General features: G+C 45.5%; 1 protein-coding gene across 2 annotated transcripts in view; it reads right to left on the reverse strand.

The window, feature by feature from the left end:
- RPRD1B (regulation of nuclear pre-mRNA domain containing 1B) overlaps positions 1-18,459 on the reverse strand; it is a 92,913-nt gene that overhangs the window by 1,170 nt on the left and 73,284 nt on the right. Inside the window, exon 7 of one of the 2 annotated variants that reach the window (XM_067013126.1) lies at positions 11,440-11,609. The exons of the other annotated variant lie outside the window; for it this stretch is intronic. Coding sequence (XP_066869227.1) covers positions 11,505-11,609 — 105 coding nt within the window. The 3' untranslated portion in view covers positions 11,440-11,504. Of the gene's footprint in view, positions 1-11,439; positions 11,610-18,459 lie in introns of those variants that run through there. 2 annotated transcript variants of the gene reach the window in all.

The raw sequence follows: 18,459 nt of genomic DNA on the forward strand, positions 1-18,459 counted from the left end.
TGCTCCCTTTGTAAGAACACCCTTCCGATCATCTCCATCTAAGGAGCTCAGCTTTCAAAACCCTGCTCCAGAGAGACCTCCTCTGTGAAGGCTTCCTGGACTGCAGCCAACTGCTTCAAGCTCTGTTCCCCTTGGCATATGGTAGAGAGCCCTTTACAACACTCAGGTTAGCCTGGATTAGGACCAGCTGCTGATGTGCCTGGCCCATGCTCTGGAGCACCCCAAGAGCAGAGTCAGGGCACACCTCACACAAGGGGGTCACCAATTGGACGCAGTACTGCCAACTCTAGCTCCCAGGCCTGACTGCCTCGCCCCCTAAAGAGAGACAGGGCTGCCTCGGCCAGGTCTGCCAATGCTGGACAGATTGGGAGGCCCCTCCTGACCACTGCCTAGGCCTGCCCCACCCCTGAGAGCTCACTAGCCAGGAACCCAGGAAGGAGGAAGGCTTTGCTGGTCACGTGGGCCCATTAGAGACAGGGGAAAGAGCCTGAGCTCCTTCTCCACAAACCAGAGGCAAGGGTTGAGTCTGGGGCCCTACACAACAGTGCTGGGCACAGCTCCACAGCGGCTCAGAGCTACTGGGCCCACACCAAAGCTCGGCTCATAGCCCGGGTGTCAGGGGCCTGGATTCTGGAGCCAAACAGACCTGGGATCAAATCCTGGCGCTGCCACGGGTTCACAGTGTGGCTTCAGGCAGGTTCTCAACCTCTCTGTGCCTCTGCTTCCTCATCTGTCGAATGGGGATGATTTGGTGTCTACTTCCATGACTGGCGTGTAAGTTCAATATAACAGTGCCCATAAAATATTCAGCTGGCTCCTGGCACATTCTAACCATAACAGCCAGCTTTCCTCCAGATCAGCAACATTTATATGCACTGAGTTATTCACTCCTGAAACAATCCTATCCAGTTTTTCCCCCCATTTTACAGCTGGTAAGGTGCAGAGTGGGGAGACTTGAACCCAGGCAGCCTTCCTTCCCCAGGGCACGGCCTAGCCTAGAGGAGGCCCGATTTCTACTGGAACCCTCCCTTCCCACCAAGTGCTAGGGTGCACGGGGCACAGGCCTCCACAAAAGCCCTTGTGGAATGGAGGTCTGATCAGGTCTATCTTTCCACCCCTAAAAGTCCCTCTCCTTTTCAGCTGCTCTTGTTTACCTGGGATGCCTGCCAGCTCCACCCCTTGGCCTCAAGTCAAACCCAGAATAACAGAATTTTGACAGAGTCCAAGAGGAGAGGCTTAAGTGGGAGGGCCAGGTAGGGGCCTCCTAGAGGCACATGTGCCTTGGGGCCAGGACTAGGTCATCACGTACACTTTCCCAGCCTCCCCACTTCCCTCCCTGACAGGCCTGAGCACACACACAGAGATGCACGCCCATGAGATCGTGAAGCCCTGTGCTTTGTTTCAAGATGCAAAGTCCAAAGGGTTCCATTAAAAGCAGAAGGAATGACAAAAAAGGTGGTGCATACAGCCTTGAGGACGCAGGATCTCTAACGACCTGAAGTCGAGCAAGAGAGGCAGACATGAAAGACCATGATCCACAAAATTTCACTAGGACAAAGCTCATGAACTCATCTGTGGTGTTAGAAGTTGGGGTCCTGTTTTCCATGGCCGGGAAAAGACTGGACAGAAGCACGAGGGGGCTTTGGGGCCACTGGGAAGGCTTTGATTTTTTACATCTGGGTGCTAGGTAAACAAGTACATTCAGCCTGTGAAAATGTGTCAAGTTCAAAAAACATAGTACTTGAAGTTTCTAAAATTAAGTACAAAGTGGGGTGGAGACTTGATCCACAGACCCTGGCCAATGGGAGTAACAAGTCTCCCACCAGCACCTCCCAAGGTCTGAGAAAGCCAGAGCTAAAAGCCTGGGCTCATAAACATAGTTACCGTATGACCCAGCATTTCCATTCCTAAGTATAAACCCAAGAGAACTGAGAACATATAACCACAAAAAAAGTTGTATGTAAATGTTCACGGCAGCATTATTCATAATAGCCAAAAAGTGGAAACAAACCAAATGTCCACCAGTCAACGAATGGATAAATAAAATGTGGCATATCCATACAATGGAATATTATTTGGCAAGAAAATGGAATGTGATACATGCTCCACCATAGATGGACCCTGAAAACATTATAATCAGTGAAAAGAAGCCAGTCACGAAAGACCACATTTGTATGAGTTCATTTATATGAAATGTCCGGAAGAGGCAAATGTATGGAGATTGAAAGTAGATTAGTGACTGTCTGGGGCTGGGGGGCTGGAGGCACTGGGGAGGGGGTGACAGCTAAAAAGCATGGGGTTACTTTCTGGGGTAATGAAAATGTTCTAAAATTGATTGTAATGATAGATGCACAATTGCATACTAAAAGCCATTGAATTGTACACTTTAAAAGGGTAAGTTGCAAGGTATATGTACTATATCTCAATAAAGCTGTTTAAAAATAATTAATAATGAACAGGGGGAAAAAGGAGAAGGCTGAGCCACAGAATCTGACTTGATTCAGAGCAGGAGGTCTGCCTGGGTGTGCTGGTGACCTTGGGTAAAGCTCTTCCCTTCTCTGGGCCTTAGTTGGCCCTGCTGTCACAGGGGAGAGGAGAGAGTAGTAGCAGAGGAGTGCTGAAACGCCACTGATGGGGGCATCATGTCCATGACCACAGAGGCTCCTGGCCCAGCCTGTGGAGTCTGGGGTCCCCCAGGGCTAGTAAACCCCTAATCGTTCCTGAGATCTTTGCACTCTGGTCAAAAGTGCAACGTTTCCTCAACACCCTTTAAAAATGGGAGAAGAGGGCTTCCCTGGTGGCGCAGTGGTTGAGAGTCCGCCTGCCGATGCAGGGGACACGGGTTCGTGCCCCGGTCCGGGAAGATCCCACATGCCGCGGAGCGGCTGGGCCCGTGGGGCCGTGGCCGCTGGGCCTGCGCGTCCGGAGCCTGTGCTCCGCAACCGGAGAGGCCACAACAGTGAGAGGCCCGCGTACCACGAAAAAAAAAAAAAAAAAAAAAAAAAAGGGAGAAGAGATGTTTTTCCAAACATGGCTTTCAGCCACTGCTCCATGTCAAGGATACCAGAGGCGCAGTGGAAATCCCAGTTTCTCTCTAGGCCCGTAGTCAGTTCCCAACTCCACGTCAGCTCATTCCAAAGTCATCTGGAGTAAACATACAGAGACCAAGGAGAAATGCCAGCCAGACCAGGTGAGACAGGGATCCGCCTTCACTTGGTAAGTGAAGCCCATTTACAGATGCGGAAACAGGCACAGATGGGGCAGGGGCAGGTCCATGGTCCCAGATCCAAGGCTGAACCCAAGGACTTTCCTCTTTCCACTTGTCTGGAACAAGCCTAAGAGCCTACTATGTGCTCAGCCTGAGGTGCTCTCCAAAAGGGATGAGAGAGGGCCTCCGACAAAGTGTGGGCAATCCCTCCCCAGGAGTCGTGGGCCTATGTCCCATCTCCCCTCTCTCTCTCTCTCTCTTTTTTTTTTTTTTTTTTGCGGTATGCGGGCCTCTCACTGTTGTGGCCTCTCCCTTTGTGGAGCACAGGCTCCAGACACGCAGGCCCAGTGGCCATGGCTCACGGGCTTAGTTGCTCCGCGGCATGTGGGATCTTCCAGGACCGGGGCACAAACCCGCGTCCCCTGCATCAGCAGGCGGACTCTCAACCACTGCGCCACCAGGGAAGCACCCCCGCCCCCTTGCTGTGTGACTTTGAGGAAGCCACTTTCCCTCTCCAGGCCTTTGTCGCACTGGAGCTCTCAATTACTGCCCTGTCACCCAACCCAGGGATGTGATTATGATGGGAACAGGCCTTACAAACTGTAAAGGGCTGTAGAGATGGAAGCCAACAGGAACTCCAGCCATGTCTGAGAAAGGCAAGATCAAGGCAAGCAACTGAGGCTCATTTATTTAACCAGTGACAGCTATGGGGTCAGCAGAGGTGGCTGCTGCCTGAAGGGAAAGGATGAGGTGGCCTGGACCGGGGTGTGGCTGTCTTGGAGTCATCGGAATGGATTTGAGATACACAGAGGAGATTCATTCATTCAACAACATCTTTTTTTGCCCTGACCGTGGGCCAGGTGCTGCACTAGGCCCTGGGGATACAGTGGTCACCATGGCAGGCCTGTCCTACAGAGCATTCAAGCAGATCACCAGTGTGAAGTGAGATGTGTCAGAAAAAAAGACTAAGGCTCAGGATAATGGGGCCGTCAGCACAATCATAAGAGCAAGGGTGCCAAGCACCCTTTTATTTTTTTATTTTTTATTTTTTTTGTGGTACGCGGGCCTCTCACTGTTGTGGCCTCTCCCGTTGCGGAGCACAGGCTCCAGACGCGCAGGCTCAGCAGCCATGGCTCATGGGCCCAGCCGCTCCGCGGCATGTGGGATCTTCCCAGACCGGGACACGAACACATGTCCCCTGCATCAGCAGGCGGACTCTCAACCACTGCGCCACCAGGGAAGCCCCAAGCACCCTTTTAAATGCATCACATGCATGAACTTGCTGGGTCCTCATGACACTCTGTGAGGTGGGAGCTAGTATTACCTTCTCCACTCTGTGGGTGAGGAAACTGAGGCCCAGAGAGGTTACATGACATGTCCAAGGTCACACAGCTAGAAAACAAGGAAGCTAGGATGCCAACCAGGCAGGCTGGGTTCACAGCAACTGCTCCTAACCTCCTACTCTGTTGTCAGCTGTCTTGTGACGTGGACTTACAAAAAAAGAGGGTCTTCTTCGACAAGGAGGTCAGGGAAAGCCTTCTGAGAAGATGATGTGGAAGCCGAAACCCTAGGGAGGAGGAGCCAGCCCAGGGAAGGGTTGGGGGCAGGTTTGGGGGTGGGGGGTGGGGGTGGGGGTGGGGGCAGAGGCCATTTCCCAGAAAGCTGATGCTCTAGGTTCTGGGACCCTCACTTGTGTGGGGCCTTGTTCACACAAAGATCCTAGGCAGCTGTGGAGTATTGCAGGCAGGGAGGGGAGCCAGATTGCCATCAGGAAGCATTTCAACGTAAACATTTCTGGGAAATAGCTTGAAAAATGCCCAGAAGAAGGGAATCTGAAACTAGCAAGTCTCCAGCAATTTATTATGATTTCTTTTCACATTCTTCATAAATAATCACTTTTGTACTCAATTTTATATTTGTAATTTTATCTTATATTCTTTTTATTAAAGATGGTCCCCCCGCCCCAAATTAAAACTAAATCCATGATGTGATAACACAGCCTGCTCACCAGAATGGTTAAAATACAAAGCAAAAGAAAAAAAAAATTTGAATTGTTGGTGAAGATATGGAAAATAAGAACTTTCCTATGTGACTGTGAGGGGAATGTAAATAGTTATGACCACTTTGGAAAACTATTTGCCATATTTTCTAAATGTACAATCATTTATCTTTATGAGGCAGCAATTCCACTCATGGATGTTTACCCAACAGAAATGAGTCCATATATTCTCTGAAAGACATGTGCAAGAATGTTCCTACCAGTCTTTTTCTTTTTTTTATTCATAATATCCCAAAGCTGAAAACAGCCAAAAAGTCCTACACTAGCAGAATGGATATATAAATTGGTATAGTCGTTCAAAGTAACACTACAAGAAAGAATGAGAAAAAAAATAAATGACACCTATGTGCAACAACTTAGTTGAATCTCACAAGCATGTTAAGGAAAGATGCCAGATGCACGGTACACTGAATGACTTTATTCATATGAAGTTCAACCCCAGGCAAAACTCATCTATGATGTGAGAAGTCAGATAGTGGTTGCCTTTAGGGAATGGTTAGTAACTGGAAAGGGGCACCAGGGAGGCATCTGGGGCGCTGATTCTGGGCTGATTGTTGAGCTGGGGGCCAGTTTACATGGGTGTGTCCAATTTGGGGGAATTCATCCAGCCATACGCTTATGACGTATGTTTTTCTATATGCATGTTGTACTTTAATGAATGCTTCTCTCTCCAATGGTATAAGCTTCAAGCCCCTTGAAACCTTGACTTGACCTTGAGACCAGAGAAGGGTTTGGAATTTATTACCATGCAGTGGTTCCCACTGGACCGTTGTGAGCAGCAGGTGATACGATCTCCTTGATGCTTTAGGAAGCTCCCTCCAGCCACCCCAGGGAGGGAGTGATAACGCCAGGGTAGCAGAGAGGAGGCTTGGGAGGGGCTGCAGAGATGCCCAGTGAGGGGGGAAGGGCAGAGAATTCTTCCTGGGTGGGACCTCAAAGGCAAGACAGGGGCGGAGGAGGTGGAGGTGACTGGGGAGGATATTTTGGGCAAAGACAGGGAGACTGAAATAGAACAGGGTCAGCCAGTATGGGGGGCTGAGGAGGAGAGGGAGGTTGGTCTCTGATCATTCCAGAATGAGCTTCCTTGCCCCCTGCCCAGCCAGGCTCAAGCTCCAGCCCTGCCCAAGCCTGGTACACCCAGCTCCACATGGAAGCCAACTCTCTGTCAGCCAACTCCCCCTTCATTCCTTCCCAGGCCCGGCCAGCTCTGCTCATGGAAACTCTGAGGGGCCCACAGCCAGCTCTTGGCAGCCACCCAGATGCTCACAGCGCTGACAATTTGTCTCTCCTCAGTCATGACTGGTTTTTTTTTTCCCCTCTTCCTTGTTTTATTGACTCAAACCTTCGTGAGGGCGTCCTTGGGGCAGATTTGAAGCTCGATGATGTTGTATCTTGTATCATTGAGGCACCTGGTGGCCCTGGTGAAGTGGGTAGTACTAACCCATTTTACAGATGAGGAAAGTGAGGTCTGATGAGGTGAAGTGATTTGGGGCCAAGATCACCCACTCAATCAGGGGCAGAGCTAGATTTTAACAATAAAAGAACAATAACAGTTGCCGTGTATTAGCACTGAGGGGAGCCAGATGCTGTGCCAAGCACTGTGCAGGCATTTGCCCATTCGGTCCCCACAATGACCCAGGGGAAGAAGCTGCAATTATTATCACCCCTTAACAAAAAGCCTTAAGTACATGTGCAGAAAAGTCCACAAATCATAAACTGAACCCAGCCATGAAAGCAGCATCCAGGTTGAAAAATAGAACAATTGACACACCACTAAAAGCACAAGTGATAAAAGAGAAGGTTGAGGGCTTCCCTGGTGGCGCAGTGGTTGAGAGTCCGCCTGCCGATGCAGGGGACACGGGTTCGTGCCCCGGTCTGGGAAGATCCCACATACCGCGGAGCGGCTGGGCCCGTGAGCCGTGGCCGCTGAGCCTGTGCATCCGGAGCCTGTGCTCCGCAAAGGGAGAGGCCACAACAGTGAGAGGCCCGTGTACCACAAAAAAAAAAAAAAAAAAAAGAGAAGGTTGATAAATTGGACTTTATAAACATTTAAAACTTTTGTGTTTCAAAGGATACCATCCAGAAGTGAAAAGGCAACACACAGGATGGGGAATATATTTGAAATCATCTATCTGATAAGAGTCTAGTACCCAGAATATATAAAGAACTCTTACAACTCATTAATAAAAAGTCATATAATCACATTTAAAAATAGGCAAAGGACTTGGAGAGACATTTCTCCAAAAAAGATATACAGATGCTAATAAACAAATGAAAAGATATTCAACATTATTAGACATTAAGAAATGAAGGTTAAAGCCACAAAGAGATGCCACTTCAGAGCAACCAGATGCCTATAATCAGTAAATGGATAATAACTGTGGGTGAGGATGTGGAAAAGTTGGAACACTCATACACTGCTGCTGGAAACATAAAATGGTGCAGCTGCTTTGGAAAGCTGTTTGATGGTTCCCCAGAAGGTTAAACATAGAGTTACCATTTGATTCATCAATTCCATTCCTAGTGGAATTAGAGAAAAAAACCATATGTCCACCTAAAAAGTCGAACATGAATACTCATAGCAGCATTATTCAGAGTAGCTTAAAAGTAGAAACAACTCCCACCCACCCCACAAAGTAGAAACAACCTAAATGTTCACCAACTCATGAGTGGGTAAATAAAATGTGGTATATCCATACAATGGAATATTATCCAGCAATAAAAAGGAATAGAGGGGCTTCCCTGGTGGCACAGTGGTTGAGAATCTGCCTGCTAATGCAGGGGACATGGGTTCGAGCCCTGGTCTGGGAAGATCCCACATGCTGCGGAGCAACTAGGCCTGTGAGCCACAATTACTGAGCCTGAGCGTCTGGAGCCTGTGCTCCGAAAGGCCACGATAGTGAGAGGCCCGCGCACCACGATGAAGAGTGGCCCCCGCTTACCACAACTAGAGAAAGCCCTCACACAGAAACGAAGACCCAACACAGCAAAAATTAATTAATTAATTAATAAACTCCTACCCACAACATTTGAAAAAAAAAAAAAAGGAATAGAGTGCTGATACATGCTACAACATGATGAAACCCGAAAACACTATCTTAAATGAAAAGACCATATAGTCTATGATTCCATTCTATATGACACATCCAGAATAGACAAATAGACAGAAAATAGATGAGTGGTTGCCTAGAGTCAGGGGATGGGGAACGGTGGGGTCAAGAGGATAGGGAGTGACTGCTAATTATTTTCTTCTGGGGATGATGAAAATTGTTATAAAATTATATTATGATGTTGGTTGCACAACTCAAATATACTTAAAACTACTGAATTGTACACTTTACATAGATGAACTTTATGGTATGTAAATTATATCTCAATAAAGCTGTTTAAAAATAAAAAGATACTCCATGCCTTTTTTCATGCAATACCTGGATTGCCCTTACCTTCTCCTTGCTATCTGAATGCCCCCAAAATAGCTGATTGTTAAGGCCCAACTCAAATGTCATTACAAAGATTTGCTTGATCCATTCCCATCAGAAGTAATTTCTCTCTCCTCTGAATTGCCACATTAACTCACATCATTCACTCAGAGATAATTTACAAGGCATCCATCATGTGTCTAGCACTTATTACATTTCACATGATTATTTAAGACCTCATTTCATATCTGCTACTACATTGTAACCTTTTGGGGGGAGGAGATTGTATCTTGTTCCCTTCTGTGTGCTCAGAACCCCGCCAAGTGACTGGCACACAGAAGGCATTCAAGGAAGGTAGGTAGTTTCATTCTACCTTGCCTTTTTCTCATACCAGCTTCCTCCCAGGACACAGATTCTCAATGGCAGGTTCCAGGCCTGATGCATCATTGTATCCCCCATAGAAATTGCCTAGCACTTGGTAGGTGTTTTTGTTGAGTAAACAAAAAATGATTAAATGATGAATGTGGCTTTAATTCCATCGTAACTGTCAGCCAAGGTTTTTGAAAGGAGGCGAGACTTACCTCCACACCTGGAGGTGGGTAGGGATAAGTGAGGATTTGCAATCCAGATAGGGAACAGCAAGAAGGAAGGAGTACGATCTTGCAAATATTTGCATGGTACAGGAAATCATAAATGGTGCCTAGAAGAATTAAAAGAGAACCAAACAGAACTTCTAGAAATGAAAACTATTAATAACTGAAACTTAATACTCAGTGATTGAGCTTGATAGCAGATTAGACAGAACTGAAGAATTAGTGAAGCAGAAGATAAATGATCCAGAATATACCACAGAGAAATAGATAGATGTAAAACATGAAAGAGAATTGGGAAGGCATTGAAGACAGGGCGAGAAAATCTAAAATACGTTTATTAAGAGTTTCAGAAGGATGTAAGAGAGAAAAAGAGGCAGAGACACAATAATTGAAGAGATAATGACTGAGAAGTTTCCAAAACAGATGAAAGCTAATAATCCCCAAATTCAAGAATCCCAACAAACCCCAAGCGAGATAATAAGGATAAATCCACGTCTAAATACATAATAGTAAAGCTGAAGAACATCAAAGACAAAGAGAAAAATCTAAGGAGCATCTAGAGAATAAAATAAATTACCTTCAAAAGAATGACAGGTGATGCTGACTTCTAAATAGCAACAATGGAAGCCAGGTAATGGTGAAATGCTATCTTTTTTTTTTTTTTTTTTTTTTTTTTTTTTTTGCGGTACGCGGGCCTCTCACTGTGCGGCCTCTCCCGTTGCGGAGCACAGGCTCCGGACGCGCAGGCCTAGCGGCCATGGCTCACGGGCTTAGTTGCTCCGCGGCATGTGGGATCTTCCCGGACCAGGGCACGAACCCGTGTCTCCTGCATCGGCAGGCGGACTCTCAACCACTGCGCCACCAGGGAAGCCCTGAAATGCTATCTTTGATGGGCCAAAATAGCTACCTAAATAAAATTCTATACCCACCAAAATGTACTTCAAGAACAAGGTTTAAATAAAGGCATTTTCAGACAAACAAAATCAGAACCTTCTGCTCATAGAACCTCATTAAAGAAAATTCTAAAGGATATACTTTGTGTAAAAGGAAAATTAAACCTGATGGAAGGCTTGAGATAAAAGTAGAAATGAAGAGCAAAGAAACTGATAAATACATCTGCAGGTCTATTTGAACATTAACTATAAACAATAATATTAATGTCTGGTAGAATTTCTTTCTTTCTTTAGTATGTGATAGAATTATAATAAATGAAAACTATGGCATATATGTCAAAGTAGCATTGCAGTGGCTGGGAAAAGATAAAAGGTACTGATTATATAAATTTAAATATTCATGCTGTAATTTCAAGGACAACATTTAAAAAATAGAAAAAATGTATAATCTCCAAGCTGGTGGAGAAGGGAAATAGAATTAAAAAATAATCAATTCAGAATAGCCAAAAAGAATAGAAAAATAACATAGAAAGGGTAAGATGAAGAGAAAACACAAAATAAGCGAGTGGATTTACACTGATATACACCAATAATTATATTAAATATCAAAAGACTAAATGCTCCAGTTAAAATAAAAAGATCACTGTATAGCCTGGATTTGAAAAATCCAACTATATGTGGTTTACAAGCAGCATACAGGAAACATAAAGATATATAAAGATTGAGAGTAAAAGGCTGTAATAAAATATAACTTACAAAAGAATGGTGGTGTGACTATATTAACATAAAATAAAAGAGACTATCATTAAAAGTATAACTAGAGGGGCTTCCCTGGTGGCGCAGTGGTTGAGAGTCCGCCTACTGACGCAGGGGACACGGGTTCGTGCCCCGGTGCGAGAAGATCCCACATGCCGCGGAGCGGCTAGGCCCGTGAGCCATGGCCGCTGAGCCTGCGCATCCGGAGCCTGTGCTCTGCAACGGGAAAGGCCACGACAGTGAGAGGCCCGCGTACCGCAAAAAAAAAAAGTATAACTAGAGATAAGAAGGCTGCTGTATAATGGTAAATGTTTTAATTTATAAGAATATATAACTATTTTAATTTTATATACACCTAATGACATAGTTTCAAAACATACAAAACAAAAATTGATAGAATGATAATTCAATACATCTCTCTCAGTATTTGACAGAACATGGAGACAAGTCAGTATGGATATAAAAGATGTATTTATCAGATAGGGATAGGTTATGCCTCAGTAACAAAAAACTCCAAAGTCTCAGTGGCTTGGTACAACAAAGGTGTATTTGTCAGTCACACAGAGTCCAGTGAAGTCAGGCAATTCTCAGGACAGTTCTCCTCCAAGGAGTGACCCAGAGATCCAGTCTGCTCTCATCACGTGCTTCTGCCATCTCACTCTGTGGTTCCCACACATGCTTCTAAAGAAGAGAAAGTGTGGAGGAAGCACACTGGTTCTTAATTGCCTTGGCCCAGAAGTTACACATATCATTTTCATTCACATCTCTTTAGCTAGAACTGGTCACACATTCTCTCCCATCTCTAAGTATACTGAGAAGTGTAGTCTGCCTATGTCTCCGGAAAAGAGAGGAAAACCAGGCAGGAGTGAGAATCTATAGTCTCTGCTCAGAGGATTTGAACAAAACAGTGAAAAAACTTGACCTAATAGACATACATAGATAACTCTGTGTCCAACACCTTATTTTCAGACACATAAGACAATTTACAAAATTTGACTATAGCCTGGGCTATAAAGCCAGTCTCACCAAATTTCAAAGAACCCAAATCATATAGAGCATGTTAGCTAACCAGCTATTTCTTATAACTAAGGTATAAATCAATAATAAGAGATAATTAGAAATTTCCATATGCTAGGAAAAATTTTAATACACTTCTAAATAACCTATGGGTTAAAGAAGAACTGATAAAGGAAGCCAGAAAATATTTTGAATGAACTGATAGCAAATTAATTCATATAAAAATTTGTGAGTGTAGGTAAATCAGTACATAGAGGGAAATTTATAGTCTTAGATACATATTTCAGAGAAGAAAAGAAGCTGAAAATTGATAAAATAAACATCGACTCCAAGAAGTTGTAAAAAGAATGTCAAGGCATGGGACTTCCCTGGTGGTGCAATGGTTGGGAATCTGCCTGCCAATGCAGGGGACACGGGTTCGATCCCTGGTCTGGGAAGATCCCACATGCCACAGAGCAACTAAGCCCGTGTGCCACAACTATTAAGCCTGCGCTCTAGAGCCCATGAGCCACAACTACTGAAGCCCCCACGGCTAGAGCCCGTGCTCCACAACGGGCAAAACCACCATAATGAGAAGCCCGTGAGCTGCAATGAAGAGAAAAGCCTAGAGAAAAGCCTGCACGCAGCAATTAAGATGGAATGCAGCCAAAAAAAAAAAAAAAGGAATGTCAAGACAAATCCAATAAAAGTAGGAAGAAGTAAATAATAAAGGCATGAACAGAAAATAATAAAATAAGAAAGCAAAGATTAAAACAGAGCCAAAAGACAGTTCTTTGAAAAGGTAGTAAAATTGATAGACCCCTGAAAGAAACTGGTCTAGAGAAAAACAGAACTGGCACCAAAAAAACAATATTAGGAATAAAAAGTGGGACATCACTACAGAGGCTGCCAGCATTAAAGAAAAAAGAGGGTACTCTGAACAACTTTGAGTCAATACATTTGAAAGTTTAAATGAAATGGACAACCTGGAAAGGTGTAATATACCAATTTTGACTCAAGACAAAATAGAAAACATAGAGAACCCTCTAATAATTAAGAACACTGAAAATCCCTTTCATTAAGAAAACTTTAAGTCTAGATGGTTTCACTGGCCAGTTCTAACCAACATTCAAAGAAGAAACAATTTTAGTTTTCTAGAGAATAGAAAAACAGTAAATAATCCCCAATTCATTTTATGAGATTAACATAACCTGCCTACCAAAACAGCAAAAGGATACAGCAAGAAAAGAAAGTTACAGGCCAATTTTACTCGTAAATATAAATGAAGAATTCTTAATAAAGTGTTAGCCACAAAAATCACTATATAAAAGGATACCACAAAAGTGGGCTAATCCCAGGACCACAAGGTTGATTTAACAATAGAAAATCTATTCATACAATTCAGCACATACACTGATTAAAGGACAAGAACTACACCAGAGAACCATTTGATAAAAAATTAATATTTAGTCATGATTTTAAAACTAAAAAAATGATAATCTACGACATTATGCACAGAAGGGAATTGCCATAATTTGCTAAAGATTATGTCTGTGGCTACCATAATTAATGGTAAAATATTGCAAGCTTTTCCTTTTGAGATCAGGACGTCAAGGATGCCCACTGCACCCATTTTATTCAACATTTTACTGGCAGTCTTATCCAGTGCAGTGAGGCGAGAAAAAGAAATAAAAGATGTAAGATTTGGAAAAGAAGTAACAGTCATCTTTCAAAGGTGCTATAATTAGTATGCATACAGAAACCCCAAATGATCTACAACTATGTTATCTAAATTAACAAGAAAATTTAGCTTTTTTTTTTTTTTTTTCGGTATGCGGGCCTCTCACCACTGTGGCCTCTCCCGTTGCGGAGCACAGGCTCCGGACGCGCAGGCGCAGCGGCCATGGCTCACGGGCCCAGCCGCTCCGCGGCATGATGGGATCTTCCCGGACCGGGGCACGAACCCGCGTCCCCTGCATCGGCAGGCGGATTCTCAACCACTGCGCCACCAGGGAAGCCCCCCAAATTTAGCATTTTTATTGGATTCAAAATAAACATATTAAAAATGTTTCCATATAATCACCCACTGAATTATTGAAAGAAGCTACCGGGGGGGAAGATCTGCACTTGGGGGACAAGAAGGTCTTCTGAACGTTCAGAGATAAACCTGTCGGTACAGGTTACCCTGTGTGTGAGTGAGCCTCCCATCACTGGAAGGGTTCAAGCAGGGACAGGATGGGCTGCGTCCAGGGGTGCTGGAGAAAGAAACTGGGCTCAGAGCGAGAGGCTGGTTCTCCCCAGGCTGGACCTCAGCTCTTCTCACACTTTTCCCTGGGAGGCAGCCTCTCTCCTTTCTTCTGGTTCCTCTCACAATCAACTTAATCCTTCTGGTAAGTGGGTAAAATAAACCAGGATTTACGGCTCCAGAACATGTTGTAACAATCCTTAATCTTATCGCTGTCCACTTCCCTCTCCTAGGCTTTCCTTTCAGAGAAAACCCACAACAGCATTTCTGTTGCCCTGCCTCCTGCCCCCGCCCCCAGCCCCACCAGACTTATCTACCAAGTTCAAGTTCTGTGGCAAACGGAATAGCTCCCCCCTGATGACCGTAGGTGCCGGCCTAGGGGCTTCTCCACAAGTACAAACTTGAGTGGATTCACCCTGTTCAAAGCCTTCAAAGTCTTCCCGCTGCCTAGAGTCATGGTTTTTTTCCAATACCACAGACCCCTTTGATAAAGGCAAATCTTGCCTTGCAAATAGCACCCCACTGAGTATTTACTCGGTGCCCAGCACCGTGCTAAGGCTTTACGGGCTTGATTCATGGAATCCCCCATGAGTCCCCATGAGGTAGGACCTATTATTAGCTCCCCAGGTCACTAAGTGGGGCCTTGGGACTGGGACTTTCTCAGTTCAGGCAACACACTCTGAAACAACATGCCATCTGGTTTGGTTTGGTTTGGTTTTTGTAACTTTTTCAAGTGAAATTTAACATAGTCCCTTAAAGGCACAACATGAACAGTAGAGCTGCTTTCACTGGAGCAGGGATGGAGGGCCTGGACTTCTCAGCTTTGCCACCTTATCCCCCAAAGCAGCTCCCCCATACCACTCAGCCACCAAATCCACAATCCTCACCAGAGGGGCCCAGGAGGTAGAGCACATAAGCATGCAGACCTGGGTCAGTACTGCGCTCTCTAGCTACCTGACCTTGAGCCTTGGTTTTCTCACCTGCAAAATGGGGCTAATAGGCCTTCCTACTTTCGCAAGGTTATTGTGAGGATTAAACGAGATGGTAAATGTAAGGGCTCATCATCCAGAAGGTGCTGCACACATGTTGTCTGCGATTATTGGTGGTCTCTGGGGATTGGGGTAGCCCCTCGGCACCTCCCTCTGGACTCTCAACACGGCAAACCGGGGGCCATGAGCTCTGGAAGATGCCACAACCCAGGTTCACGTGACCTGTTGAAAGCTCATCCTCTGGTCATAGCACTTTGCCGGGCCCACTGTGCCTTTATCTGATTGGTCGCTGTCGGTCTCCCCCCAAGACTCTAAGTGCCATGAGGACAGGGATTGTATCTGGTTTTGCTAGCTGCATCCATACTGCCTATCACCAGGGGGTGCTTAAGAAACACCTGTTGAATTTAAAAAAAAATTAAAGTCCTAGGGAAGATGATAAAACTATAACTCTGAAACATAATTTGTTAGAATCACAGAACTCCAGGGCTCAAAGGGGGCTCAGAAACCAGCCAGACAATTTCCTCAGAGGAAACTGAAACCCAGAGACAGAGAAGGACTTCCCGGGATGCAGAGTGACTGAGAAAAGGACAAGAAGCCAGGCCTCTGTGTGACCCCCTCACCTGCCATTTCCCATCTGTCATAAGCCCCACTTAACTTCACCATTGGCACTTGACGAATGCTAACAGATCACCTCCATCAGCCCTAAGATCTTGGCACAAAAACTCCAGAAGCTGCTGGCAAAGCCTCCTTTCCAGTAAATTCTTTTCTTAGCTCTGGAGCTACTGGTTCCAAAGATGCACAACCGGTCTTGAAAATAGCCATTTCACCCCAAATTAAGAACAAGCCCTGTTTTTGTGGATTCTCAATTTGGGGTTCCTCTCAAACGGAGCTCTAGACCATCTGAGTTGGCAGGGAACTGAGATATTCTGGGCCAATTCCAGAAGGGGAAACCGAGCCCAGAGTAGGACAGAGACTTTCCCAAGGTCACACAGGGAATCAGTGACAGGGCTGGGACCAGAACCCAGGCTCTCCACTCTCTGTCCAGTGCTCCTGTCTCTACAGCAGGCTGTAAGTAGTCGGACTGGATTAACTTGAAGGTACTTGCAGGCTCTGATCTGAGGCTAACAGATTCTTCTTCGAACAGGGGTGTGGCCTTCTTCAGACTGTGGTCAGCTGTGCAAACTCCTGTCACAGGTCCTCAGCACAGAGTAACTTTCTACGTGCAAAAGTGACAGTATGGCATTCCACAACAAATTGGCATTCCAAGAACAAACTGATATTCCAAAAAAACAAAATTCCAAACTGGTATTCAAATTAGTTGCCAACATTAAAAAACTATTTCTACATGCAAATCCAGGATTCCACATTCTCTTAGAAAAATCAGACAGTCTGGTAATACTGATCTTCCCTTCCCTTCCAGCGTGCGACACTTGGCTGAACTACACAGCGGTTGTCACACATTCGCCTGTCCACAGCTGGCCAAATTGCCTCCTTTCTATTGCCTCCCCAGGTCCTGAAGGCAATTGAGTTTGCAGCCCCTGTTCTATTGAGATTTGCGAATCCCCTCTGTAACTATTACCCAGCTAAGGGGTCACATAGGCACTGTTTGCTGCCTCCAGGGAGTTTGCTTCCAGTCTGTTAAGTGGTTGGCCATGTAGATGGTGGTGGGGAGGGAGAGCTTGATTTGAACCATGGACGATCTGAATTCATGTATAACAGGTCATGCTGTAATGTACTTTCAAAGCCTAATGAACTTTAATTACCTCAGAATCAGGACTGAACATGTTGTTTTGGATGAGGCAGATAAGAAGGCCCCTCTTGGAAATGACTTCATAGACTGTCAAGCCATCGAAATGAAATCCAGATGCCATTGCATTCTGGGCAAACTAGGGGTCAAGTCTGGATGGCCCTTTGGAAGTTTTGAAGGCAACCAGTGCCGATATCAAAAGAGGGTTTGGAGGTCTGTCTTCAGGTTCTTGAGCAATGACAGCACTCAGATAAATTGCCTTTCTATGACCTTGCCAGGAGCTGTCACCACCAACCCGTGTTTCATAACCCATGGAGGTGGGGGAGGTTTAGAGTAATGTCAGGCCGCTGAACACTCCATGAGGAGGTGGCCCAGGGAATCTGGGCAGACACTCTTAGAGAGTTCTTGGCAAGCTTCAAATTTTGGAACTTTACAAGCAATGGCTGCATTCCTACCACACGTATCAGCAGTCAAATCTCAAAGCCAACAGAAATATTAGAGTCCAGGACTATTCGATATGGGAGAGCCCTTGTATGTTTCATCTCATCTGACTCTCTACCTTAGTTGAGAAGTTCCCTACAGCACCCCAGACACAAAGGGTCAGCCAGCCTTGGTGGGGCAATGTCTTCCTGATAATGGGTCAGAAGCTGTCCCCACTGAAACGTCCAACTCCTGTCCCCACTTTTATCCTCAAAATAAGAACCATTTTTATGCCTGCCTTTATCTACGTACATTGAGCACCACCATATTTGCCCTCTGATCTGTAGGCTAAACTGTTCCAAGTCATCCTTCCTGGGAGGTCTTGATTTTGAGGCCTAGCTACTGTCCTGCAATTGGCCAGCGCCCCTTTTTCAGCATCTTTTCACAACAGCTGTGACTTTAAAAGGACACAGTTCTTGCTCTATGGCTTCCAGAGAAGAACGGCTGAGTCCAGCTGTACCACATCCCAGGCTCACATGCCCAGAGTTTGCACGGACTGTTCCACATCAGTAAACAGCTTTTATTTATTTAACAAATACTCATGTAGCTCAGCTTACTTTAGCAATATTCATTAAATCCCCATAACCCTCAGAGTTACGAGTCTATTATTGTCATCCCTGGTGTACAGATGATGAAACCAAAACACAGGGAAGTAAAGTCACTCAGCCAAAGTACCAGTGAAGTGGGAAGACTGGGGGGCTTCCCTGGTGGCGCAGTGGTTAAGAATCCACCTTCCAATGCAGGGGACACGGGTTCAAGCCCTGGTCCAGGAAGATCCCACATGCCGAGGAGCAACTAAGCTGGTGCGCGCCACAACTACTGAACCTGTGCTCTAGAGCCCGCAAGCCACGGCTACTGACCCCGCACGCCTCGAGCCCGTGCTCCACAACAAGAGGAGCTACCACAATGAGAAGCCCGTGCACTGCATTGAAGAGTGGCCCCCACTCGCTGCGACTAGAGAAAGCCTTTGCGTAGCAATGAAGACCCAACGCAGCCATAAATAAATAAATAAAATAAAATAAAATTTTAAAAGTGGGGAGACTGGGACTCAAACTCAGATCACTGGAGTCTGGA

The sequence above is a fragment of the Kogia breviceps genome, chromosome 14, assembly GCF_026419965.1.
Source record: "Kogia breviceps isolate mKogBre1 chromosome 14, mKogBre1 haplotype 1, whole genome shotgun sequence".
Taxonomy (NCBI): domain Eukaryota; kingdom Metazoa; phylum Chordata; class Mammalia; order Artiodactyla; family Physeteridae; genus Kogia; species Kogia breviceps.